The sequence below is a fragment of the Podarcis tiliguerta genome (assembly GCF_965153285.1).
Source record: "Podarcis tiliguerta genome assembly, chromosome: 3".
Taxonomy (NCBI): domain Eukaryota; kingdom Metazoa; phylum Chordata; class Lepidosauria; order Squamata; family Lacertidae; genus Podarcis; species Podarcis tiliguerta.
This window is the reverse complement of record NC_139536.1, coordinates 94,578,313-94,605,786: the sequence shown is the minus strand read 5'-3', so window position 1 is coordinate 94,605,786 and position 27,474 is coordinate 94,578,313. Positions and strand designations below refer to the sequence as shown.

Below are 27,474 nucleotides of genomic sequence, written 5' to 3'. Positions count from 1 at the left end.
AGATTCAGGTGGATGGCTAGAACAGCTTGGAAGGGCCCTTGCACAACGTGTGTGTGTGTGTTTGTGTGTGCAACAGTCGGAGCCAGGCTGGAAAGCTTAAAGTCCGTGGCTACTAGAAGAAGAAGAAGAGTTTGGATTTGATATCCCGCCTTTCACTCCCTTTAAGGAGTCTCAAAGCAGCTAACATTCTCCTTTCCCTTCCTCCCCCACAACAAACACTCTGTGAGGTGAGTGGGGCTGAGAGACATCAAAGAACTGTGACTAGCCCAAGGTCACCCAGCAGCTGCATGTGGAGGAGCGGAGACGCGAACCCGGTTCCCCAGATTACGAGACTACTGCTCTTAACCACTACACCACACTGGCTCTCACTACAAGGGAGAGGGACTGAAAAAAAGAATATACGAATTGGCCTTGCCATGTAGTGTGACCAATCGCAGCCAGGAGCTAGGTGGAGTCATCGATCTGAAGACAAGTGTAGACTCGCACATGCTGACCAGCTTCCATTTTGACTTGAAATGTTCGTTTTGGGCTTCTCGGAAGTATGTAAAGGCAAGAATCAGGCAGGGGGAGTGCCAGCCCGCAATAGCACCCACCTGAGAGGTGCCGGAACTGCGCTCTGGTACGCCCTGGCTGAAAAAAGCACTCCATGCACTTATGATCTGTTAAAAATACCAAGTCTGTTCAATGCACCTAGTTGGGAGAAGGCTAGGGACATAGGAAGCGGCATTATATAGCATTAGGTCATTGGTCTGTCTGTACAGGGGTATCTCGGGTTAAGTACCGGTATTTATTTTGTTCCAGAGGTCCGTTCTTATCCTGAAACTATTCTTAACCTGAAGCACCACTTTAGCTAATGGGGCCTCCCGCGCCGCCACTGCGCAATTTCTGTTCTCATCCTGAAGCAAAGTTCTTAACCCGAGGTACTATTTCTGGGTTAGCGGAGTCTGTAACCTGAAGCATATGTAACCCGAGGTACCACTGTATTGTCTATGTTGATTGGCTGCAGTTCTCCAAGCTTCAGATAGGAGTCATTCCATACCTACCTGGAGATAACAGGTGTTGAATTGAGACCTTGTGCATGCCAGGCACGTGCCCCACAGACCTATGGTTCTGCCCCATACATTCATTCTACAAACCATTTTGGCGAATGGCTGTGCAATGTGGTTTAAGGAATTAAATGGAGTTTATCATGGAGCATGAGCTTCGTAGGAAGCTGTGATCAATTACATCTGCCTGGTGAATATGCCTGGATGATCTCTGTGTTCTCTATACATGGATTTTGTCAAATTGTCTTACATTTTTACATGTACACAAAGAACGTCTCCCATGCATGTATGCAGAAAAAAAACATACGGTATAAAGCTGCCCATATTCTCATAGAGTTTCAAGAGGAAGGAAGCCCGCTCCATCATTAGCTTGTCACATAAATAAAGAATTGCACAGCACACTGTGAAGTGGGTTACATTTGTGGATTAGCAGCCTTAACAGTATAGCTTTTATCCTTGTTTAATGACCTCTTGCTATGTTAGCAGCCTTTTGTGTGGGTCAGGCACCAACCCTGATGTCAATGAAGTCATGATGCAACTTTTTATAATGGAAAAATATATTTGTTTCACAAAGCCGTTTAGGCACTAAGCAAAAAGTAACACAACAACACACACCTTTTAGGTTTCCTCTAAGCACTGAGGAGATTTGAAAGAAATGCGTATTTTCCAAATTCATTATATACATTATATACAACCACAACAAACAAAACAGCCCAATGAGACATATGATATTATCAGAACATCTAAGGGGGGGGGGGGGAGGAGACTTCAGATATTGAAGTCAGAATATCTCTACCTAGTGACTCACAAGTACATTTTCCTTAGATACATACTATTACTTACATCCATTTTTAAATTAGAAATTAAAGTGCTAGCTTAGTTTCCCAGCACTGGAATAAATTACAGCAAGATACATTTCATCCTTGCCCCCATGGAGATATATTTACACATACAGACTTCCTATTTAACAAGATTCCCAATCATTTCAATGGCAGGCGAGGATCTGTGTACATAAAGTAATTTATGTGCAGAGCAGTTCCCTCCATTGAAATGTATGTGGACCAGATAGGAACTTCTGCATTAAGATCAGATCGAATACTTGAGGCAATGGGGTCAATCATTAAAAGGAAACCCCTTGCCCAGTGCCTCTGATGACCCTTCTCTCTGAAGTGCCTGCATTTTCAAGGACTAGCGACAAAAGACACACAAAATTGCTCACTAGTGCTTATTTCACTTTCTGTAACAAGGTTAGCTTTTCTTTGGTGCAATATGGAAAGCATTTGGAAGAGCTTATTTGCTTGATGGACTCAAGTAGAGAAGCAAAAGCAATTTCACTTTACTCCATTTCTTGCAGTACTTGACCGAGAACTAGTGCTATAAAAACCAGAACAAAACAAAGATGACAACAACAACAACATGTGACTAAGTTTTTCAGCTTTCAACAAGGGCCCTACCCTCCATTATACCAAACACCACATATTAACATGGATGTAAGAGAATTGATGCTTTTGAATTATGGTGCTGGAGGAGACTCTTGAGAGTCCCATGGACTGCAAGAAGATCATACCTATCCATTCTTAAGGAAATCAGCCCTGAGTGCTCACTGGAAGGACAGATCGTGAAGCTGAGTCTCCAATATTTTGGCCACCTCATGAGAAGAGAAGACTCCCTGGAAAAGACCCTGATGTTGAGAAAGATTGAGGGCACAAGGAGAAGGGGACGACAGAGGACGAGATGGTTGGACAGTGTTCTCGAAGCTACCAACATGAGTTTGACCAAACTACAGGAAGCAGTGGAAGACAGGAGTGCCTGGTGCGCTCTGGTCCATGGGGTCACCAAGAGTCAGACATGACTAAATGACTAAACAACAACAACAACAACAAGAGAATGCAGGGTGGAATCATAGGCACCAACTCCTAGGGGCAGGTTGTCCTCGCCCCCCCCCTCAATATTTGTTGGCAGTGGGCTGAGTCCCCCCCCCCCAATGTTGAGGGGGCGGAGGAGGCCGAGCATGGAGACAAGCACAGCAAAGCATCAGTGGCCGGCTTCTCCTGAGCGCAAGAGAGGAGGAGCCACCGGCTATTGAAGCCGCATTGTCCTGTGCTCTGGGCTCAGCCTCCTCCCACTGAATTGCACACCATGCGTGTGATGTCACAGGGACATGTGATGCTGGGCTCCCTCATTGTTGGGAGCAATATTGGGTGGAATTCAGCATTGAGCTAATTTGGGAATGTGTATGCAGATGAAGCTTGATTCTGCAACTGGACTCCCCCTGTTTTCCTCTCCCGACGCACCCACTAAACTTGTTTTTGGGTTTCCCCTCAACCTTCCAGAGCAGATTTAGGGGCTACGTCATGGAGGAGGGGGCAGGACAGCTGAGCTAGGGAACTGTGTTCCATGCGTGAGACAACTTCATTGAATCTCGCCAATCTGGTGTTTCTTCCTTAGGTGAAGAATTCACAAGGGAATCTCTGACTAAAGAAAAGTGACTGAAGCATGCAGAAGCACAGGTGCTGGAATATTTTAAAACAACCCCAATAATAATTCATTTTTAAACAGAGGACGAGCCCTATAGGGTCAGACCAAAGGCCTACCTTGCACACCTGTTCCCCAGAGTGGACAACCAAATACCTCTCTGGGAAGCCCCAGAGAATGACCTGAAAGCAATAGCCCTCTCCTTCTGTTGTTCCCCCTAGCAACTAGTTCCTTGTTACTACTGATCCTGGAGGTGGCATATAGCCATCACCATTTAGGGCCTCTTGGGAACAAGGGACACCATCATATTTTATGCAGCTGAGATATTTGGGCATCAGTGATATTTTGGCATCTAAATCAGGGCTGTAGAACTACAGCTCCCATCGTGACCACCTGTGACCATTGGCCGTGCAGGTTGGGGCTGCTGGGAGTTTGGAGTCCAGCAACATATGGAGGACTATAGGTTTGCCACCCCAGTTCCAAAATAAAATGATGGTTGGATCTCAGAACCCTATTCCTAAGTGGCCTCAATAGTGCGCCTCGCTGACAAGAATTAGAAACCCAAGGCCAACGGCAAGCCCACTCCTACTTTCTCAGGCTAAGTACACTGAGAAAGAACAGTACTTGCTCTCAACTACTCGAGTAGAGGATTGCAGCCGCACCCTTTTACTAAAATGGTAGAATTATGGGTCAGTGTTATCCAGGCATAACAATGTATATTGATCGCATAACAGGAACTGCTCTCTGTACTTCCAGTTTGACCATGCCAGCCGTGGAATGACTGATGGGCACAATCTGAGGAATGTTCAAACATTTCCCCCTTTCTTTGTTAATAAAGCTAACCTGAAATTTTATGGCACATCAGCAGGTCAATTAGTCCAGCAATTGTGACTGCAGCGATTGGTTACTAAGCATCCCTCATTTTTCTTTCTTTAAGAATATCTGTTATACGTAATATCAGTCTTCCTTCCACTCCCAGATTCCACTTGCAGATTCTTGTTATGAGTGTGCCTGTGTGTGTGTGTGTGTGTGTGTGTGTGTGTGAGAGAGAGAGAGAGAGAGAGAGAATGGGTGAAATACCATATTTGTCTGTGTATAAGACTAGGTCCCCCCCCTAAAAAATAATGTCAAAAATTTGGGGGTGTCTTATACACGGATACATCTCCCCCCCCCATTTTCTTAAATCTGAGTCCCCCAAAATATGGGACATCTTATACACGGGGGTGTATTATAGACGGGAAAATACAGTAAAAGGGGAAGGCATGTTTGCACCTGCTTGTTATTGCAGAAACGACAGCCATTCCCAAGTGGCAAAGGAGCAAACCCTGTTTGGAAAACCACTCAAAAGTGATCTTCTCACAGACGTGGCAAGCACCTTAGACAGTGATGTGCCTCCAGGCCTGTCTAGATCATCCATTTTACCTTGCAGTCTAGCCAAGTTTTTTTTAAAAAAAAATTTAAAAAAGCAATGTCATTCCCTACCAAGGAGCACAGTTCCATGTACTGTTTGGTAACATACCGTAATATGGCTCGATACTGTACACAAGTGGAAAGTGCTACCATACACACAAGGAAGGGTAGTGGTGGTGGAGCTGCTGATTTGCTTGTCTGGCTACATCCCTTTGGGGGTTTTCTCTCAGCCTTTGGGACAGGGGACATGAGGAAACCACAGTTAAAAGAGAGGCTGGTAAAAGAGAGAACCTGGCTTGTAGGGTCAGTAGGGAAAGCACAAGCTTTCAGAAGATCTCCTTCAATCCACATTATCTCTAGGCAGAGTTGAGAATGGTTCCTGCCTGAAACTTTGAGAAGCTGTTGAGCTAAGGGGACCAGTGGTTTGATTCAGTGTAAGGCAACTTCTAATGCAACCCTGTCCACTGCATTTTTCTGGTACCCGGATTAAGTTTTCCTGGAGAAAACTCTTAAAAACACACACATACACACCTATGAACACTGGATTCCAGGTCTTGCATGAAAAACAAGCAGTATGTGGGAAATCCCTCATGTGAAGAAAGAATGGATAAAGCATATACACTTGAGAGACACTGTTTAGGAAAGCAGTTTCCTGTTACAAATTAAGGTGGAGGTTTTGTCACCAGAATCCCAGCTTCAGGGAAACTTCACGCCAAAGGTCATTGCCATGCAGAAAATCAATGTGAACATTGGGCAGCTGCACATATGCCTATTCTGCCAGATGTGCACATGATGTGTTTATTTGTTGGGAAACCACCGCTCAGTGCTGTTTCCCACAGCATGAACACAGGGCACACATGGCATTATGTTCCTCACACCTAACAGCGCACATGCAATTTGCTATTACAGAAGTGATAATAATCTAGGACATTGCCTTCTGTGAAAAGACACGCAGAGGTTACCAACTCTCGGTTTCCGATTTGCTAGAAGATTGAGCGTCAGATAAATTCCTTGTGCAGACCAGCATCTCTGTTCCCCTTCAGTATGTTGGTATTATGGGGCAATGACTTCTGATTCTTCACCCTTTAGCTATGGCTGTTCCTTCTTTTCCAGGTGCTGGTATTGATTCCCGTTTCAATTTGCGGTTCACTCGTCTCATGGGACTCACTTGTGCAGGTGAGGTACCATGATAGAAATGGTTGCCACAAGTCCGTATTCCACCATTTTGCTACATGTCCATGTTCCCAGCCTCCATCTCAGGGGAATTCCTCCGTTCTAAGAAAAGAAGGGGAAAGTGTTATTGAAATACTATGAAACACTTCACGCTGCCATTGAGCTAATACATTTTTTTTAATCCAGCTGTATAATGAGTACTGGAGTAGTATTTTAAAGCTTGACTGCATTGGTGGTTTACTATATAAAAAGATCTCTGCTGGATCAGACCAAGAGCTTCTCTTGTCTAGCATTCTTACCTCACAACGGCCAACCAGATGCCTATGGAAAAACCCACACATAGGTTCTGAGTGCAACAACAGTCTCCTCACTTGTACCGGTAATTCCAAGCAATTGTTATTCAGGCACATACTGCCACTGATACTGAAGGCAAAAAACTGCTTGAGGGCATGAAGCGAGGCTGGCGAGTGGTGTGCCAAGGGCCAGATAGAGGCCTGGATGGCCGCATTTGGCTCCTCGGGCTCTAGACTCCCCACTCCTGCATTATTTCACTGGATGGCACTGCCTGTTGTAACAAAACATGCCTCCTTTAAAAACGACGGCACATACCTAAAGGCTTAAATGATAGAAATGGCTCCTTAACTAGCAACTCCTTGAGCTAAATTAGATTTCCTGCACTGCACACAGGTCTGCTTTATTTATTCATGCCGTGTTTTACAAGTCATACTAGAACCCCATGAAAAATTAAGCTGGGGATATAAAAGATTCATGGCTTAAGCTCCTGACCCATTAAAAGCTCAGAGCCTTGTGCAAAAGCAGTTCTCTTGGGGCACCTTAGCATACAGTCGAGTAACTACATGCATGCCCTGTTCAATTCCTCCCCTCTTTTCTTTGTCTGCTGAGGGACGGTGACATTTGTTGGTGGCCATGTAAGCAGCTCACCAGTCAACACTTCCTGAGTCTTGGCCAAAGAGCTTTCATAAGTCCGCAGCCTACGAAACTCTCCTGCCCCCAAAGCTGAAGAGGGGCCCATTTGCTTTGCCTCCTTTCACCCCTGCGTTAGCCCTCAGTTTTATTTTTATTTTTTTAAAGCAAACGTTTAGACGACAAACGCGGCAAAGCCCGGTTAAGCACAGCTCTGAAAAAGCAGCGGGAACCAAGTGAAACTCCGTAGGCACTTCCTAGCAATCGTCTGGGGATAATTGCTGTCAACCAGAACTCAGCCTTATAGGCCCTGATAGAAAAGCTCCCCTAACTGCTAGTTATTTGTTCTCTTGCAAATAGAGGCTTAGCATCCGCGTGGGTGGGATGTGCCTGGATTTTCAGCAATTATGGGTTGCATTCTCAGCAGGTGCAGCAAGGCAACCTCCCTCGGTTTAAATCGCCAGCGCTTCGCTCGAAGACCTGAATGTTTTATCGTTAACGTTAAACTCATGCCAATATGTGCTGTGTTTCTCAGGTTGCTGGAACGATTCTGATTTTGTTGTGGAAATCATTCTTCCTATTCCTGCCTGGCAAGACTCCTGGGCAGTTAAGAGAACAGGGAGAAATTTAACAGGCTGCGTAGAGGGGAAAAGGTGGCAAATACAGCGAGATTTACTGGATAACTACTTGACCCAGTGGTATTTTACTGTGACACACATATATTTACATGGTAAGCTAATCGTCTGTGAGATGAATTTTTCAAGTGGAAACTATTTTTCATATATCAGGAACTGAATCAGAAATCGTGGGAAGCAGGAGAGTGGTAAAATTCTCCTCACCACCTGGTGAAATTATGTGCAAGTACCAAACTTTTAACCACTGCCTTTCTTCTAGAAAAAAAAAGGTGCCGGAACTGCGTACTCTTGAGTACCCCCAGAAGAAAAAAACACTGGTTGTATTTTTGTACAGGGCAGCTTCAAAGACTGTTTGTGCAGACATCATGTTAGAGAGATCTTAAACGTAGTTAAAAGATTGGTAGCAGGTAGCAATTCACTCCCTCTCTTCCTTTGGCAGCATTACTGATAGTGTGGTCGCCATGGAGTGGAGTAGCTTGAGGAGCAGGTGGCTCTGTGGTCAAAACCACTGAGCCTCTTGGGCTTGTCGATCAGAAGGTTGGCAGTTTGAATCCGTGTGACGGGGTGAGCTCCCGTTGCTCTGTCCCAGCTCCTGCCAACCTAGCAATTCAAAAGCACACCAGTGCAAGTAGATAAATAGGTACCACTGCGGCGGGAAGGTAAACGACATTTCTGTGCACTCTCGTTTCCATCATGGTATTCCATTGTGCCAGCAGCTGTTTAGTCATGCTGGCCACATGACCCCAAAAGCTGTCTATGGGCAAACGCCGGCTCCCTTGGTCTGAAAGCGAGATGAGCACTGCAACCCCATAGTCATCTTTTACTGGACTTAACCGTCCAGGGGTCCTTTGCCTTTTTACCTTAGCATTCGTGGAACAGCACTAACTGTGGATAACAGTAACTAGGGACTGGCATTAGCTGTATTGCAAGCCAGTTCCAACTCTGGATGAAAGCTAAAGTTCTGCAGGATTTCAGTCAGGGGCCATTCCCAGCCCTACCTGCGGATATCTGGTATCAAACCTAGAAGCTCCTGCAGGTAGACTACCGGCTCTGCCACTGACCTATGGCTTTTTCTCCTCTGCCACCCACTGTGCATTTTGCCGGTGCTTCAGAGGGTGGTGCTCTCCTCATTCTCTATATAAAGGTGAGCCTGGTTTATCAGGGCACTTAAAAGCAATCACCTCATTTTAGGGCTTTGATCTGTTAATTAAAAAAAATAAATTATATGGCTCCTACCAGTTGGGCTGCTGGAAATCCTAGCAAACTAATTACAGTGCACATCCAGAACAAAGTTTGCAAAGAGCCACGGGTGCTTAACTCTACAAGCCTTAAGCAGTTGCACAGACATTACTGGACATGAAGGCACAAGGACAAACTCAACGTGCAGGCTTTGCCATCTAGATTGTAAGTAGGGTGTCCTTCTGCCCCAGGGTGTTTTTAAAAAATATGAACTCTGTTCCACAGTTACGATCCTGTCTGCTAGCTGCCTTTCTTTAGAAGTGCAGGGCCTGATAAAACTGCTAACAGGTACAGGCATCTCTGTTTGCTCTCTGGACAAGGGCCAATATTTGCAGGAAGTCAAGGATGTGTTGTTTCATGGCAGGAAGTTCCCAGCCTTGCAAAACTAGGCCTGGATTACAGAGCCGCAGGTGTACAACTCTCAAACGGCTCATCCTCTGACTAATCAATTGTGTAAATAACGTGATGATGAATTATATCTGGGCATTTTGTAGTTTAGATTAACAGAGATTACCTGGTCTAAAAGGCAGTGTGTGTGTGTGTTGCCTGCATGCTCTTAAAATGCAACACTTGAATGCTTTTAGTTTAATGAAAGCTTGTCTGTGTTAGCGAGTATCACAGAAAAACAAGCCCCTTGCACATGACCGTACATTTTACCACATTTATGCGAGCACAAAATGTGCAATTAGTTGCCAAGAATGTCTAACAGAGAGCCTTATTTGAACATTGTACGTCCTGGCTCTCAGATGGTCTTTACTATGATCCCCCTTCAGAGCCTTTATAAGTGCTTGCAAATTAGTAATTAGTGGTGCCCATTACAGTGGGTGTTGAAGCTTATTGGGTGACCACAAAGCTTTCTGAATGACTGTGGACTGGTCAGTCCACCTCAGAGGATCCTTGTGAGGCGAATAAAATAGATAAAGGGGGGGGGGGAGCACAAACACTGCCCTGAACCCTTTGAGGAGTCGACAGGATATAAAAATGCTAATAAAATTAATGTCTCTTGGAGGTTTACAAGTGGGACATTGGGATAACAGCATTGCCTGGGAGTTTGTCCCCATCATTTCAGATGCAGGAAGGGAGAAGGCTGTTTGTGTTATAATCTCTTAGGCTTTTTTTAAAAACAAAAAAAATCAAGTTTTTGGATTGTCCACCCATTTTAGAGATGGGAACATGTTTTCTCAAAAGTCTTCTACAGGCTCAGTGCCTTGATGATGTGGCGCATATGATGCTAGATTAACTATTTTGAAGAGTCTGCTCTGCAGTTGGCCTCTTCCCAGTTGTGGCACAAATTGTTTGGGCACATAAGCAGCAATTCTTGCCAACAGATTGCGGGTGGGATGGAGGCCCCAATCTACATACATTGTACTGGATCCTGAAAATCCTGTTGGTGGCTCATGGCTCTGAGTAAGCCATGACAACAAGAGCCAGAGTTTGGTTTCCCCTCCACCCCCAGCCTCTGAAATCCTGCCTAAATTTGCATCTATAGTTATATATTAGTATGCACGTATTTTATGCAAACTGGTGTCCCAAATTTCTGAAGTAGCAAGTACCAGCAGTTTAAATGTATGATACCAGAACAGCCGTCATGTACCAAATAACAAGGAATTGTAGAGAATACCATGACAGAAGCAGGATGGTCATATGTTCTAGACTAAGGGGAATTTAAGAAGCATAGACTCTGTTATGTACTGTAGCATTCTCAGGTGAATAGCCAATCCCATCCTGCTTGCTTGCCCCACAGGGATCTACAGTACCAGTGGAAGACATTTTGCCATCTGAAGTAGAACCCACATCCTCTGTTTATTTTAAACAACTCTTGCTCCATCATTCACACACTGATTCCTGCCTTCATTGATACCTGAATCAAGCTGCTTCTCCCTGATTCATGGCTGGGCCAACCCAAATTCTCAAGGTATCTGTTCTATCTACTCTCCTTAGGCATCGCTATCTGTCTCACTTGCAAGTCCAACTAAATTCAGTGGGACTTACTTTTGGGCAGCAATGCTAGGGATCAGGACTGGACCATGATATTTTCTGCAACACAGACAAGACCAGTATTTAATTACAGAACCTTCTGTTTATTGACATGAGAAAGGGCTTTCATAAGAGCATAGGGAGAACCCCCTTCTGGGTTAGGTCAAAGGCACATCTAGCAGCCTATGGAGAACTCACAGGCAGGATTTGAGAGCAAGCATGTTCTCCCCACTTGTGATTCTGGGCCACTGGTATATTGCCTCTGACAGTGGAGGGACAAATTACTTAACATAATTTCGTAGGAGAAAAATTAATTCATAGTAAATCGCATCTATTCTTCACCTGATAGTGGTCTGGTATTGCATCAGTATAGATACAGGAGGGGAGCGGGGGCTAGCCAGGTGTTGTGTTTTTAAATAAATGCTCGACCTTAGTTAATCATGGAGAAATCTTCAGCTGCATGCAGAAATGATTAGGATATACATGTGAGGTATTTCGGGTGAGGCTTCCCCGCCTCTCATAAAAAACTTATATTAGATTTATGAGAGAAAAAGCTATTATTACAGTTATTCATTTTCCCCAGGAATGGAGATAAAGAGATTTGTTGTTTTTGCTATGCTTAAAATGAAACCTTAATGGGAATCTGACCTCGGGCATTTCGGTTCTGCTACCTTAAAAGAAAAAAATACCAACCAATGTTTAACTGTTTAGCATTCTGTACAGAAGCTATCAAGTGTTTTCTGCTATGAACCCCACCCTAACCAAAGTTAACACCGTGGGAATCCTCTACGTTGGAACATCAGTAGCAGTGCCGGATTTATGTATAAACAAGCTATAGCTTAGGGCCCCACTCTCTTGCGCCACCCCCAAGATTATTATTCTTAATTGTATTTCACTATTAATATACTTCTTCTTGATTGTATTTCAGTTCAACAATTACTTTGATAAAATACATATTTTGTTATGTGCTTTAGATACCCATTAGGTCTATAAATTATCATATAGCATATATTCAACACAAAAAACAGTGACAATTTGTTGTTGACAAAGGACAGCTGGACCCCATTACCTTCAGTAGCTTAGGGCCTCATCAAACCTAAACCTGGCCCTGATCAAGAGTCACATCCTGGTGTGCAGTCACAGCCATAACCCTAACTGACTGCATTGAGAAAGAATATGGAGAGAGACTCAGTTTCCCCTATGCTGATCAGGGGAATTCCTTAGCGTTTGGATCCTCAAGACCGAATGTATCTAGACTGCTTTCCATTCAAAATACCTCAGGGGGATTAAATCAATGCATTTCAATTGCAGATTGCACATTTTGAAAATTAACGTCAGCAGACATAGATAGTTGCAAACACTGTCTGCGATAGTAGAAGACAGGAAGGAAGGAAGGAAGGAAGGAAGGAAGGAAGGAAGGAAGGAAGGAAGGAAGGAAGGAAGGGAATGTCAACAGATAAGGACCATAGCTGTTAACTTTTCCCTTTTTTAAAGGGAAATTCCCTTATTCCGAATAGGATTCCTCACAGGAAAATGGAAAATTTGACAACTATGATAAGGATTGGGCCCTTGGTCGGTTCTTAATTTGAAAGGGAGCTGCTAGGTGCTGGCTGGTCAGCGCTTTCCTAAACGTGCTGAACTCTGTTCTGTGAGAATCAGGCTGTAATTAAACAATTGACACTACACTCAGTAATCGTGGTTCATTGCTTGACTGTGGTTCTTTTAAATTCACCTTTTTAATCCAGATGCTACAAGTAGAGAAACCCTGTAATTCGCAAGGTGTAGGTGCAGTGCGTAAGATAGAGAAAGGAAACTTCAACAGTATACCGTCCCTGCCAGGTCCATATGAGCTGCCCCTGTGTCTCTCTCTGTGGCTGTGCACACACCATAGTTTTAAAAATGTATTTGATGCATGTGACTGTCTCCAGAAAAATAATTTGGGAACTGTAATTTGTTGAGGGTGCTTTGCTGAGTATACCTGAGGAAGCGTTTCCACCCCCATCGTCATGCCCGGACACTGAGGTCCCGCGGCAAGGGCCTTCTGGCGATTCCCTCGCTGCAAGAAGCCAAGTTACAGGGAACCAGGCAGAGAGCCTTCTCGGTAGTGGCACCTGCCCTGTGGAACGCCCTCCCACCAGATGTCAAAGAGAAAAATAACTACCAAACTTTTAGAAGACAACTGAAGGCAGCCCTGTTTAGGGAAGCTTTTAATGTTAAATAGGTTATTGTATTTTAGTGTTCTGCTGGAAGTCGCCCAGAGTGGCTGGGGAAACCCAGCCAGATGGGCAGGGTATAAATATTATTATTATTATTATTATTATTATTATTATTACACATTACTTCCCCCAAAGAATCCCGAGAACTAGTTTGTGAATGCTGTTGGGAACTATAGCTCTGTGAGGGGTAAAGTACAGTTTCTAGGATTCTTAATGTCCTTCAAATGTGCTACAAATGTGCGGGGTGCATGCAACCTATGGTATGTCTTGAAAGCGAAATATATGGGGATTGTTTGCTATATGTATTTTTAGCAACTGAAAAATAAGTAAACAAAAACACTGCAAATTCTTCAGCTGGGAATTCCTCCATACAATGTTCACAACATAACACAGACACATGGGCCTCATTAAATCTGGAAAAGTGCAAGAGGAAGGGCACCCAGTCCCTAAAAACAACAACATGCAAGCATTCTGCCAGCTGTGCACAACAGGCACCAATGAGTTGTTTGTAGATTATGGTCAGCTTCTGGACAGACCGTGGTGGCTTTGTTTAGCAATTGACTATTCCAGCATACTCAAGGCTGCTGCGTCTCAGACTTAGGATGCTTGCAGACATACCTATCTACAAGAACACCTGGTCGGTTTATTTATGGAAGGGTTTCCAGTGTTTGTTTGTTTGTTTAACTTGAAACCTTGCTCGGGATAGGGAAGGGTGTCATTTCGTAGTTGTCACGTGGGACACCAAAGAGCACTCTGCACAGCCAGCTGTTTCTGGAAACAGGAAGAGCTGCTTGCTCCCAGCACATTCCTGCTTAGAAGAGAGCAAAGCAGTTGCTAGTTCTTGCAAAGCTCCTCCTGTGCAGTGGTGCCCCTGCAAACACCCTAGAATGGATGAAAGGGGTGTAATCTGATGACCACTGAGTGCTTAATCTCTGTTCATTCCAGCAGGACTTGTAGTATACTTACCTGGATACTGGACTTTGCCCCTTGTTATGGAAGGACATGGAGCCTGTCATAAGTCAGGGACATCCTGTCTTGATATAGCACTTGATAGACACAGGGTCAGTATTCACTCTCAGTGTCCCATTAGCACATCCAAAATCACATATGGAAACAGTGGTGCAACACACAGATAGAGATGGCAACAATTTCTGTATTCTCTGTACAGTATTCTGCATTTTACTTGCCACTGGGATTACTGGAATCACTGTCATTAGCTGTGCATACAAATGTTTTCTCACAAGGATAGATCACAGTTGCACAGACAGAGAAGAAAAGGTCTAGTGCGATCCAGCCTTCTGTAAAATCAACAAGAGCAAGGCCCAAGTCTGTGTGGAACTTTCCACAACTACAGGGCTTTTGCATGTTAAAGGGGTTTTTTCTTTTAATCTCTCCAGTGAGTATACCCTCACCATAAGCACGTACCTACTTGCACCTACTTGCAAGAAAGCATGGCTAGATTCACAAGCGAACGTCACCATCCCATCCATGTTTAGTGGGAAGTGAGTCCCACCAGGTTCAGCGGGGTAAAATCGTATTACGGAGGATTGCAAGCCTAATGCTCAAAATTTCCTTTCTGTGCAGCTGCAGCCATATTGCCCAGCTGCTATCACTTTGAGCAAAATGATTTAAATGAAATCAAGCAGCAAGACAAATTCCACTTCTCAGCAAATCAGAAAATGGGGGTGCCAGGAGACAGGTGGTACAAGCTATTACGGGGATATGAGAGGAGTCGTGTCACTAAACAAACCAGGTGAAATGAAGAAGAGGAAGGGAGACTGGCAAAAATTTAATTTAGCATGGTTTGCTTGCATGTGCAGAGGGAGCCCAGACAGGGAAATGAGGCAGGGGACCAAAATGGACAGCTCCTAAACAGCAAGGGGTCCAGTTTGTTTATCTTAATTAGATATAATTAAGTCCTAGGTGAATTTCTAGATTTCCTGTTAACATAGCAGGAACTTTGGTAAACAAGCTATTTGCCAGGCAGCAGACTTCAGAGGTGAATTTTGACTTCCTTCTGAGGGTTTGATCCCACTCTAGCAAAGTAACACGACTTTTAAAAAGTCAGCTTAAAAGCCCTAGGATTCTATGCCATGCGAAGAAGAGAAAAACAACAACAACATTTCTGGAAAGCAGATCAGGTGTACATACTGAACGACATTGATCTGCATAGAATTTGAAACTCCAAATGCAACCATTGTGCCCAGTCGGCACATCATCTATATCTTTCCTCCCTGTCTTTGTAGATTAGGTCCTCCTTTCTTTATGCCCCTTAGTATGGTTCCCCCCATGCAAGAGGTGAAGGGAGGAGGTCACTGTGTAAAGAAACACTCCAGTACAGCCAAAGATACATAAGATAATATAAGATGGGCATTGTTAGTTTTTGCATACCCATTACCCTTACCTGGCTATGATGTTTTCGGAGGTACTATAGCATGGTCTTAGCCTCCTTGGCTTTCTTACATGTGTACAGCCATTTGATTATCCGAGCATTGCGTTCAATAACTGACGTGCCAGTAGGGACCTGTTCTGTGAGCTCTTCTTCCAGGAGCCCATCGTCGCCGCTGTGCCTCGTGAAGTCGCTTTCCGACGTTGCCACACTGATACTGCGGATACGGAAGGAGAAGTTGTCAGAAGCCACCGAAAAGTTCTCTTGGCCAAGGTCCTCTATTACCTCAGTGTCCAGGCCACAGTACTTGAAGAACGTGTCAAACTCGGAGAAAGATTTTGAATACCGAGAACTAATGTCCGACTGGGACCGGTGCAGACCTTTCCGCCTCACCTCCTTGATCTCATGAGGGGCTACCGTCAAATTTGAGGCGTTTTCACATCTGCTGGTGAGGATGGCTGCTGGGCCTGTGTTTGGAGGCGCATTGTGTCCTGCCAGATCAGAGTTTGGGCTTGCGCCTTTGACCAAAATGGACCCTTCTGTTTCAGGCTCAGCGATATCTTCCTTCAGAATGGCCTTGGCTGCCTCAGAAGGCGACGGTTTTTCCTTGAAAGGACTCGGGAACAGCCTTCGGACCAGACTCCCACGAGCGCTCTCTTGGCTTTGACCTCTCACAAACTCACATTTCTGGCGATAGATCACCAGAGAGTCTGGCCTGATCTGCCTCTTGGCGCTGCTGCGCCTCACGATTGGAAGGTCACCACGCTCAAGCGGAAGGGGGCTGGGATCCATGGCGCTGTTCACGTTGGATGTGGCACGCTTCTCCTCAGGCAGGTGATTGTTGACTTTCTTGCTCTCCACAGAGGTGCTCTCGCTGCTGCTGCTCTCGGAAGCTGAGCTGAGTGCGGTGACCGGCTCCTGCTTAGTGTTGATTACCTGCTGGCTTTTGACATACTTGGCCTTGTCTGCTGCCAGTCTTTCCACGGCGCTTTTCCGGCCTGGGTTGCCCGCCTCCATCTGCTTGCGAAGGTATTCGGGGCCCTTGTTGAGCAGCCGCACTGTCAGCGAGGAATGGAAGCCAGAGATGGCATGCATTCTCACCGCGTGAGAGATTTCTGTTGGCATAGCAGGCAGCTCTCAGGTGTCCCACGAGCTCACACACAGTTCAGGAAAAAGAACAGCCGATTTCACAATCCCTGTCTCCTCCCTTAAGTCCCAAGCCTTCATGGATAACAAATTCAGGGATCCTTCCCCAAAACAGCTAGCCCCTGCTGCTAGCTTGCTCTTTTTATTACTATTATCTATCTTTGAAAGAAGAAAACTCCTCTCTGCCTTAGAAACAGCCCAACTGTCTGCGCTTGCTGCAGACACTCTGACTGCACGCACCTCCACACAGCTGCTTCCTTGCACATTCACCTTTCGGCTGAGCCAACCCCTGCGAGCCAGACATAGCCAATCCTGTCTGAGCGCAGAGGCCTCTCTGACATCACCCAGAGAAGGAGATGGCTCATTGACGTTAGAGGAGTGGCTCAGACCATCAACACTCCATTTGCCTCTAGCAAGGACAAGCCCTAATGAAAGTGTTTGTTTAGCATATGCTTTCAGCTGCCTCCTCCTACAGCAGCCAGGGAAGTCTCTCTCTCTGTGAATGAAAATACCGGAGGAGTCCTCCTGCAGCAAAAGGCTGAGGGACAGAGGTTCCTGGGAGAGAAACTTTGCAAATGCACTGCTGCCTCTTCCTAGAGAGGAACTAGGTTTAAAAAGGGCACGGGATTGCTTCTATTACCTATTTTGTTATTTTGGAAATTTCCTGCCGCAGCTCCAGAACTAGCCCTATTAAATATCTTCTGGGGCAACAACAGACGCACACATAGCAAGGAGCCCATAAGTCATTGACTCAAAGCTGCTAGAAATATCAGAGAACCATTAGGGAAAGTGAGATAGAAGAAGCCAAAGATGGATTTTCTTTTACACTTTTTAACCAGAGATTAAAACCCAGCGACCTTTCTCATTCACATCATTTGCTCTATCATTGAATTGCAGTCCTTCCTTCACCCAATGAATACCCTTCATTCTTTGCTTTAAAAAGCCATCAGGCAGCTCAACAGCTGCTGTGGCTTGCCCTGGGGATATGTAAAGCGATTGCTATCTGGAGATTTCCTACCTTGAAGTCAGAGGTGCTGTCAAGCTTGGTTCATTAATATATATCAGGTGCTTAGGGACTCATCCTTACGCAAGTTATTATTAAGGCATTTGACTGGAAGAAACAGTTGTGACATTTGGAAACTTAGTCCAATATGGCCAAGATCTGTAAGAAGTCAAGAAAAAAACATATTGGGTAAGTGCAGCCTCCATGTTGTTGTTTTGTTGTAGCAGGCCTTAGATCAGTGTTAGCCAAACTTGGGTCTCTAGCTGCTTTTGGACTACAACTCCCATCATCCCTAGCTACAAGGACCAGTGGTCAGGGATGATGGGAACTGTAGTCCAAAAACAGTTGGAGACCCAAGTATGGGAAACACTTCTTTAGAAGCAGATACCACACCCACCGCTGCCATGCAGTTCCTGGAAAGTCCTCCCCACACCATGAGGGATTGTGGCCCTTGAGATAACAGGCTTCCCACCTTTGTTCAGTTTTCAAAGAAAATATGTATTTTTCTATTTATTACTTTGTTCCACTCTTCCCAACGTGACTGATTGCAACTTAAGTTCTTACTTCTGCTCATTACCTCCATCTTGGCTGTGACATCCTGCTCAGACACAATTTTCTGTCACACCAACCCCAGTCCCAGGTGTTTTCAGTAGATCAGATGCTTCATGACAGATATTCTCCACGTTTACACAAGGCAAGCTCTGAATGTAGACAGGATGCCCTGTTTTCTGCTAGCCCACTTCTTGGACCTTCTTCTGCACTGAGAGGCTTCAACCTGCACGTGATAACAAGCTTCTCCTAATTGAATTAACTCTCGAGATTAAGTAATGTTCTGGATAACAAGGGTAAAATGGCTCAGCTCTTCACTATAATTATATCAATTCCAAAGCTGTAAGAAACAAATGAGCTTAAATCCCAGCATTCAAGGTTCATTAGGTTTACTTTGCAGAGAGCAGAATCACACATGCGATCAGTTCTTAGAGCGCATGCAAATGTTCCGGACAAGAGCCCAGTGTTTCTTGCTGGACTGTGTGTGATGTTCATAAAACTTATGGTCTGAGTTCCATTCAAACACACACACATACACACACCGTCCTTATGAGGTCATTTCTGCATCAGGAATCTGTTAGGATGTTTCTGCTTTTGCAAACAGCTGATGTCACTGGAGAGATGTTCAGACCACCGACAAAAGGATAAGAAGAGGCCGCTCTAAGTTGTGTCAATTGATACGCAAAGCAATCCAACTGAGCTGCTCCCCCCCCCCGCCTCCCCCATTGTGAAGCATCGACTAGAGAGGGAGGGGAAAGAATCGGCAAAGGATTATCAAAGTTCACCCAAAGTGCAACCCAGACAGGCTTGGAGCTGTCTGCATATAATCCCTGGTCAAACAGTTAAACTGTAAGGCTTGGCATACAATTTTCATTTCCTTGATTGAGAAAGAGGCACCAGTTGCTAACTGCGTGGGGAGGGCCGAGCTGCCAATCTGAGCAATGTTAACAGTTCGCTCTTTGCTTGTCTCCAGAATTCCTCTGTCAGTGAACTTCTGCCTAATCACACACTTGTGAACCAGCCAAGGTGGCCTCTGCTCTTTCTTAAACGCTAGTCTTGATCAAGGAAAGGCCTACCATTGACTTCAAAGGGTTTGGGATAGGTGAGTGCTTATGACCTCATTTCAGAGAAAGGAAGGCTGAGAGAGAAATGATGTTGGGACTGAGAGGGAGGCCTGGAGATGCTATCTGTGAAAAGCTTGCAGGTGGTAGGACTGAGAATCTGCTGAAGAAAGTCGGGCAGTGAGTTGAAAGGAAGGGCAGATCCATTTAATAATACATGCAACACACGTCTGTCTCTCCTAGCATCGTCACTGCACCGTACATTTAAAGCCCGTGACTTCCCCTAAAAGTTTGTTACGGGTGCTGGGTCTGTGAAACGGAGTCATTTGCATAAAATGTACATTGGATGTGCTTTAAATCAACCACTTTTGCGTCAAAATATGGCAACCCTATCATATGGTTGACTACAAGGGAGAATGATGATTAAGGCAAAGGACACACTGAAAACCAGGTTTGGAAGAGAGATAGCACCATGTCCATGTTCAGGGGGTTAATTCCATGGACAGGGAATAATGGAATCATAGAATTTAAGAGTTGGAAGGGACCCTAAGGGTCATCTAGTCCAACCCCCTGCAATGCAGGAATCTTTTGCCCGAACCCACGACCTTGAGATTAAGAGTCTCATGCTCTACCGACCGAGCTATCTATTTTATACTAATTGTAACAAGGGGAGAATTGGTGCAATTTATTTTGCACGAACAAGGGGGAACTGGTACAGTCATACCTCGAGTTGAAGTAGCTTCGGGATGAATACTTTTGGGTTGCGGTCCACAGCGACCCGGAAGTAACGGAGCGCGTTACTTCCGGGTTTCACCGCTCGCGCATGTGCTCAAAATGACGTCATGCACATGCGTGGAAGCGGTGAATCGCGACCCGCGCATGCGCAGACACGGGCTGTGTTCACTTCTGGATGCGAACGGGGCTCCGAAACGGATCCTGTTCACATCCAGAGGTACCACTGTATAGTCATTTAAAAGAGCAGGAGCTGTTCACCTGGCTCACGGTGGTAGAGCAGGAAGAGCAGAGGTGTACAGGCCTCCTGGTGACTTTCCTGGCAGCTTTGGAAATGGACTTTCCCCCCTTTCGATGGACGAGGACGTGGGTGGGGGGTGGGGGACCTTTATGGCTTCCCGAGCCAGATCCTTATCAGGATCTGCCTCTCAGGCAATTTTGACAGGTGGGCAGTGGGGGTTGCAGTTTCCCCCTCACAGAACTATAATTCTCAGGACCCTTAACAAACCAATATCTCCCAGGATTCCTTTAGAAAAGCCATGTGCTTTAAATGTGCAGTGTGGTGACAATCCTGGAATAGACAAACAGTCTGGACTGTATAAGGCAACTGAAAAAAGATATTTTTGTTTGTCCTGTACATTTTGTATTCAATAAAATCTTATTTGTTCATTTATTTATTTTTTAAAAACCCAACCCTTGGAAATTTCATGCGCTGTTAGCTTCCCTTTGATTCTTATCTTTCCAGTCCCTCTCTTGCTGCTCTTTGCAGGCAATGGATTCTTCCCCCTTTGCTTGTTATATCCTGTCCAGCCTACTGCGATATTATCTAACCCCGCTCTCTCTCTCTTTCACAGACAACGGATCTATAAGGATGCCTGATTACTGAAAGCGATTGCCCACGGGCAGCTAGGAACAAAAATAGCCCAGCACAGCATCGTGACTAAACTGCCGTGCTGCATTTGACGGGCAGGTCTTTTAAGACATTTCATCCTCCTTGTGTATCAGATGCGGGGCTGAGTTCTGCAGACCAGTTCAAAAAGTCTTTATGTTAAATTAGATCCTGTTCCCTCCCCACCCTCTAGCCTTACACTCTCCTGTCTGCCTTAGTTAACCAGTTGTGTGGTAGAAAGCGTGTTCTCCTTCATGGAGAGCACAGGTTGCAGTGGGGTTAACCAGACACCCCCTGTTGCTGGACAAGTTGGTTGGTTGGCCCAAAATGTGATTGGACTCCTTGGGTTGCTGAGAAGAATTTGATGTTGCGAATTTTGAGTGACAGCCTGGGTTAAATATATTCCCTGTGCACAGCGTTGAGCTTCCTCTTTTCGCTGTGCGCATCGGATCACCCACCCATCCACCCTCCCTAATTTTAGGGTGTTTGTTGCGTTTGACCTTGCTATGCCTGTCATGGGGTCGTCTGCTTTTGGGGCAGGGGTCTGGTAGGAATTTTGTCCATTTGGCTGATTGGCTGGTGCCATTTGGTTTTTGCCTACTGCGTAGCAAATCGTCACAACTTGTAAGGTTGCGGTTAGGCATTGGTTTTAGAAAAAGTTGGTTGGTGGAGGGGCATGGATTGGCTGTGCCTGCCCCTCCAATGCTGCTGCTGCAAGGGTATTCCGTTAAAGAAATCCAGGGACTCACCATGCTTTTGTCCGCACCCCTGTCAAAGGGGATAGGGCCACGCAAGAGCCCCTGGGAGCATTTGGGGAGGGGTGAGGGTCTGGTACCCAGCTCCATCTACTCCCCATAAAATGTTTTCCCTTACTGACTTTGCAGGCATGCGAATGTCAGTTCTGTCCCTGGGTGGGGACAGATAGTCGTAACCAATGCCTAAGCAACCACTCACATTGTTTGTATTTTAATAAACTTGTGGCCAAAATTATGCCAAAAACCTTAAAGTGTGAAGTGTGAACTTATATGGGGTGGCTTGGGGACCTCGACATGCAAATAGCAAGGCAGGAAAGAAGGCCTTTCCTTTTCTTCCCTTCTCACCATCTTCCTCTTGGAGGTGGTTTACCTAGAGAGGAACCCCAGCAGCTCACGTGCCACCTTGACACACTCTTTGAACCGAATCTACCTCACCAGATTGTAGTGAGGATAAAATAGGTAGAGAGGAGGTGGAGGAGGATAAATAATCAATAATCCCCATTATTTGGAGGGGGGAGCCCTTCACCACAACGAATGGTGTTGCCCCAGCACAACTTGTGGCAGCCAGTGGAATATGGAAAGAGGAGGTCCTCAAGGACCACCTCTTTCCATATGAACCTACCTGGACCCTGAGATCATCTTCTGAGGCCCTCCTTTGTGTGCCTTCTCCTCGAGAGGTGCGGAGGGTGGCAACATGAGAACAGGCCTTCTCTGCAGTGGTTCCCCATCTGTGGAATGCTCTGTGCAGGGAAGTTCACCTGGCACCTTCCTTACACACCTTTTGGCGCCAGGCAAAAGCATTCCTTTTTAACCAGGCCTTTGGTTGATCTGTTTGACATCCTATATACCCTTTTAAAATGTAGCTCTTTTCTGGAGGGGTGTTATTGTTGTGATCTTTTCTGAATCGCCCTGAGACCTCCGGGTATAGGAAAGTATATGAACTCAATTAATAATAATAATAATAATAATAATAATAATAATAATAATAAATAAAAAAACAACAACAACAACTCAACACGAGAATGTTCTATTCAGCAACATCCTTGTAGCAAGCGTAGCTGCTCTTAAGTTATCTGATATGAGGGATCAAGGAAGAGTACACTTTTGACAAAGCGTGTTCTCCTTCAGGGAGAGCACGTGTTGCGGTGGGGTCTACTGAGCCACCCCTCTGTTACCAGGCAAGGTCTCTAAAGATGGCCTGGGGCAGTGATTGGTTCACTGGGTTGCTGGGGTAAAAGTTATGTTGCAATTTTGGTGGGAGGGGTAAAAAGGTTTAAATACTCTGCACGCAGCCTTGTACTTTCTCTTTTGCTGCGTGCAACGGATCACCCGCCCACCCGCCCTAGAGTAAGGGGTTGTTGCGTTGACCTTGCTATTGCCTGTCATGGGGTCGTCTGCCTTTGAGCAGGGGCCTGGTAGGAATTTTTCCACCTGGCAAATTGGCTGGCTGGGTGGTTTTTGCCTACTACGTAGCAAATCGTCACAACTTGTAAGGTTGTGGTTAGGCATTGGTTATAAATCTGGTGGAGGAGGGGTCAGGATAGGCTGTGCCTGCCCCTCCATGGTTGCTGCGGAAAGGGAATTCCGTTGGAGGAGGGGTCAGGATAGGCTGTGCCTGCCCCTCCATGGTTGCTGCGGAAAGGGAATTCCGTTAAAGGAATCCTGGGGCTTGCCATCTTTTCGTCCAATCCCTGGAATGGGACTAGGGCCGGCAAGCCTTCGGGGAGCAGGCGGGTGAGAGTTGAGGGTCTGTGTCTCAGCTCCAATTCCTCCCCGACTTGCTTTCCCCCGCACTGTCTTTCGGTGGTGCCCGGAAGTCAGTTCTGTCCCCAGGCGGGGGGACAGATAGTCTTAACCAATGCCTAAACAACCACTCACGGTTTGTATTTGAATAAAGTTGTGGCCAAAATCATGCCAAAAATCTTAAACAAAAATTACGTGTCTGTTGTGAGTTATTTGGGGGGTGGATTGGGGACCTCGACACGCAACAATCTTGTGAAGCATGGATTCTTGAGTCCTGTAAGGCCAGGTCTGGGCTTTATGGACAGCTGCTGCTAAGCCGTATGAGCTCCAGAAGTGCCGATTCTGTTCGCTAAGTTCTTGCAAGGTTCAGTGATTTCACAGTAGATCATTAAGCCTATTTCCCCCTAAGGTGCTGACACCAAAACCTCTTTTCTCCTCTGATTTTCAGTTATGCTGGCATTTGCTGAGCCTTCTGTGACTCACTTGACATTTGCCCAGACTTGCCAAGCAGGAGCAAAGTCACCTCAAAGACCAAAGCATTCCAAATCTAGAGTGAATGAATGACTTTCCGAACGGGTTACATTACAAGGAGCTGTCTTAGGCCTTTCATCCGCACATGTGTTTTTCCTCATTACCCCGATGTAAATATTACAGGTTTAAAATGATATACAGGCTGCAATCCAAAACAACATTTACTGGGGAATAAGCCAGCCCCATCAAATGTAGCGGGACTTACCTCTGAGTAAACATGCATAGGACTGCACTGTTAAAATGCATTGACTTCAGAGCTGAGGGGTCTGTTTCCATGATCCTACGATTCTGTTGTTTAAGAGTGGAGCAGACTCCCACCAGAGGTAGTAGTCTCTCTTTCCTTGGGGGTTTATAAGCAGAGGTTGGGTGGTCATCTGTCATGTATGATCTAGCAGAGATTGGACTAGATGACACTTGAAGTCCCTTCCGACTCTACAGTTCTGCGATTCTCTTATTTGCCCTGCATGGTGATTGCAAATCGTGACACGTAAGTGAAGAATATGGTAGTTTAGTGGAAGGCTTGAAAACTGCCAATCAATAAAATCAATCATAGTAGCCTCGGTAAACACTGCACTTCTGACATGCTGATATGTGAGTGTGCAAGCACTCACTAGCCATCACTCCTGAGCAATCACTCTTGTTTATGTGGTGAAGATGAAATGTCTGCATACCCTCGCAACACATGGAAGCCAAAATCTGGGGTGCCATCTTCCTTTACTCCATCTTCCCATTTTTTATCATGAGAGCACAGCAGCCATTTTGTTGCTGTGATGTTGTGTGCTTTCATGCTGCAGCCCCCCCCCCCCCAAAAAGAGCTTTTTAAAGTCATGGCGCCTGAAAACATGTGTTTTGAGGTGCTGCGTGAGCAGTGCTTTTTATAGAAAAAGAGGCGCAGGAACTTTTTTGGGATGGGAAATTTTGGGAGTGCCAAAGTTGTTGCGCTTTACTTTGGAGAACCAGAGTTGCTGAGATCACAGCAACCAAAATGGCTGCCATTCTCTTGCAGTAAGAAATGGGATGCCTGGTTGCTGCCTGCGGAGACGTGCGAAAATGGCACCTCATAAGGGCAAGGAAAAGAAGGAAGAACAGGTTACCAGTCTGGGACCACAGGTGGCTGAAGGAGTGAATGTGTTTGGAGTCTGCCACATCTTTGCTTCCTTCAATGACACTTTTGTCCATGTAACTCATAGAAGCTCATAGAATCATAGAGTTGGAAGGGACCCTGAGGATCATCTAGTCCAACCCCCTGCAATGCAGGAATATGCAGCTGTCCCTTATGGGGATCGAACCTGCAACCTTGCCATTGGCAGCACCACGCTCTAACCAATTGAGCCATTCTGTTGGTCCTATCTGGCAAGGAAACAATCTGCTGAGTAACTGGTTGCATGAAAGTGAAGGCTGGTGGGGACGAGTCTTCTCCTTATGGTGCTATGTTGGCTGCTGTGGTTGCCGCCTGTAAACAGTAGCTGTTATCTTTCATCATTAAAACTTTTCAGTAAAAAAAGAAATAAATGGGATGTCTCGGTTTTTCCATGACACTTGTGGGATATATGTTTGATCAGAAGGCTAAGAACCCTTTGCATAGACAAACCTCATCTAGCTAAACAGCCTCTGGCGGTTCCCTCACTGCTAGATGCCAAGTTACAGGGAACCAGGCAGAGGGCCTTCTCAGTAGTGGCACCCGCCTTGTGGAACACCCTCCCACCAGATGTCATAGAGAACAACAACTTCCAGACTTTTAGAAGACATCTGAAGGCAGCCCTGTTTAGGGAAGCTTTTAACGTTTGATGCATTACTGCATCTTAATATTTTGTTGGAAGCCGCCCAGAGTGGCTGTGGAAGCCCAGCCAGATGGGCGGGGTATAAATAAATTATTATTATTATTATTAACCTTTCGAAGAATGACATTCACAAACATTTCAGCCACGTACATGTGACTTGATGGGCGGGGTATAAATAAATTATTATTATTATTATTATTATTATTATTATTATTACCCAGAAAAGGGTGAAGGAGGCTAACTCCCAGGACTCCATAGGTCTCTGTGCAGGCAAAACATTACAGGCCCAGCCAGCACTCTGCAAGCCAGTGCAAGGATCAGATGCAACTTTGTTGTGCCTCCTCTGGGGCACTCTTTTACATTGGTAGGCCCTGGGCCTTGCAATTGGTGGTGGCAACAGCAGATAGCTTAGTTTCCCACTTCATCTCCAACGTAGTGGTTCTCTGGGACACTGTGGATTATCAGAGAATACTGACAGAAATGGGAATGACCGCTCCCCGCATAAAAACGGGGGGCGCCCTTTGCGTGGACGCGCACAGCCCCTGGATCTGGAGCGGCTCCATCAGCATAGGCTTGGCTTTGCCAAGTACCAAATACCTGGAGGTCTCCGTCTACCTCAGTCAGCTGTCCAATCCCACCTGGGGGAAGCGTTGCCAAGGAGACCAGGCCAGGTGGGGGAGGGACTACCTGCCCACACAATAGAGGGAGGATCTTACCTGGGAATCCTCACTTGGCTCCAGAGCTTCTCCCACCCTGCCCACCCTCAGTTAATGTCTTGTTTTGCAGGTTACCTTTTCTTCACAGGTATGCGGGCGCTGCTACGTCAAGGTCGCTGTTAAAGGGCCGGAAAGGAATTTCCCTGCATTGGCAGGTTTCACCTTTCCCGTAGCAAAACGTCACAACTTTGGCGGTATCAGGCCTTGGGCGGAATCCTTTAGTCTATCTTCCTCTTTGCAGCGGCGATACCAGGGTTCCCCATTAAAGGGGTTTCTGAAGGGAGGCTTTGACCGTACGCCGAAAGGTCGTCATTGCTCTCCCCTGTGGCGGCGGCGTAACGGGGGCGGCTATCTCTGCTTGAACATATGTTCTCCAGAGCCGGCCCATCCCCCCCCCCCCACACTGGATAGCCCTGATGCTCCCTAGGTCCCCGGCTGGGGACTGGAGAGGGATAACGCCCAATGCCTGAGCCAAGGTCTGCCCACATTTGAAATTTAATAAAGTTGTGGCCAATTTAATCCCATAGCACGTTGTCTTGAGTCATTATTCCACATGACAGGGGGGGCCGCTCGGGATCTGGGGGACTCCGCCTGTCCACGCAATGGAAATTGACAACATTGGCTTATTCATAGCATGTCCAGAATGGAAATTGATCTAGCAGTGAATAGGATTAGTATTCACTGCTGTGGTTTTCAGCCCACAAACAATACATAATAGAGGCCTCCATCATTTGCACTGCATTTCCTTTGCATTGAAGTGAGGCTTTTGCATTAATATGGGTGATGTGGAATAACATACTATAATTACATAATTACCTATGTATGATTCTATCAACAGTGGGCAGCAAGACGAATGACATAATTTGTTTATTTTTTGTAAGTCAGACTGCAGCAGTATGGAAAGAGCACTGTGTGTTGCAAACATGGGTCAGAACAGAAAATGATTTCTTCCTACACCCCGATTGTTGGCAAAATTTATGACCATGCACCAGGTAACACCCAGATTTCCTTCCTTCTCAGTTGTCAGTTGTTGGTGGGGGCCCTGAAGTTCAGCACACATTATCACACAGAGAGCAATTGGCTA

General features: G+C 45.7%; 2 protein-coding genes across 2 annotated transcripts in view; one reads left to right on the top strand and one right to left on the bottom strand.

The window, feature by feature from the left end:
* The window catches only part of TPO (thyroid peroxidase), a 990,904-nt gene that overhangs the window by 194,480 nt on the left and 768,950 nt on the right, over nucleotides 1-27,474 (top strand). The gene's annotated exons all lie outside the window — the stretch shown is intronic.
* On the bottom strand, nucleotides 1,586-16,948 carry FAM110C (family with sequence similarity 110 member C). The gene is made up of 2 exons (XM_083431777.1): nucleotides 15,500-16,948; nucleotides 1,586-6,206 (listed from the first exon to the last, which is right to left on the bottom strand). The coding sequence occupies exon 1, from the start codon at nucleotides 16,607-16,609 to the stop codon at nucleotides 15,524-15,526; it is 1,086 nt and encodes a 361-aa protein (XP_083287903.1). The 5' UTR covers nucleotides 16,610-16,948; the 3' UTR covers nucleotides 1,586-6,206; nucleotides 15,500-15,523.

Bases quoted from the DNA above. Each gene is read 5' to 3' on its own strand.
- FAM110C (XM_083431777.1), bottom strand. From the start codon at position 16,609: ATGCCAACAGAAATCTCTCACGCGGTGAGAATGCATGCCATCTCTGGC.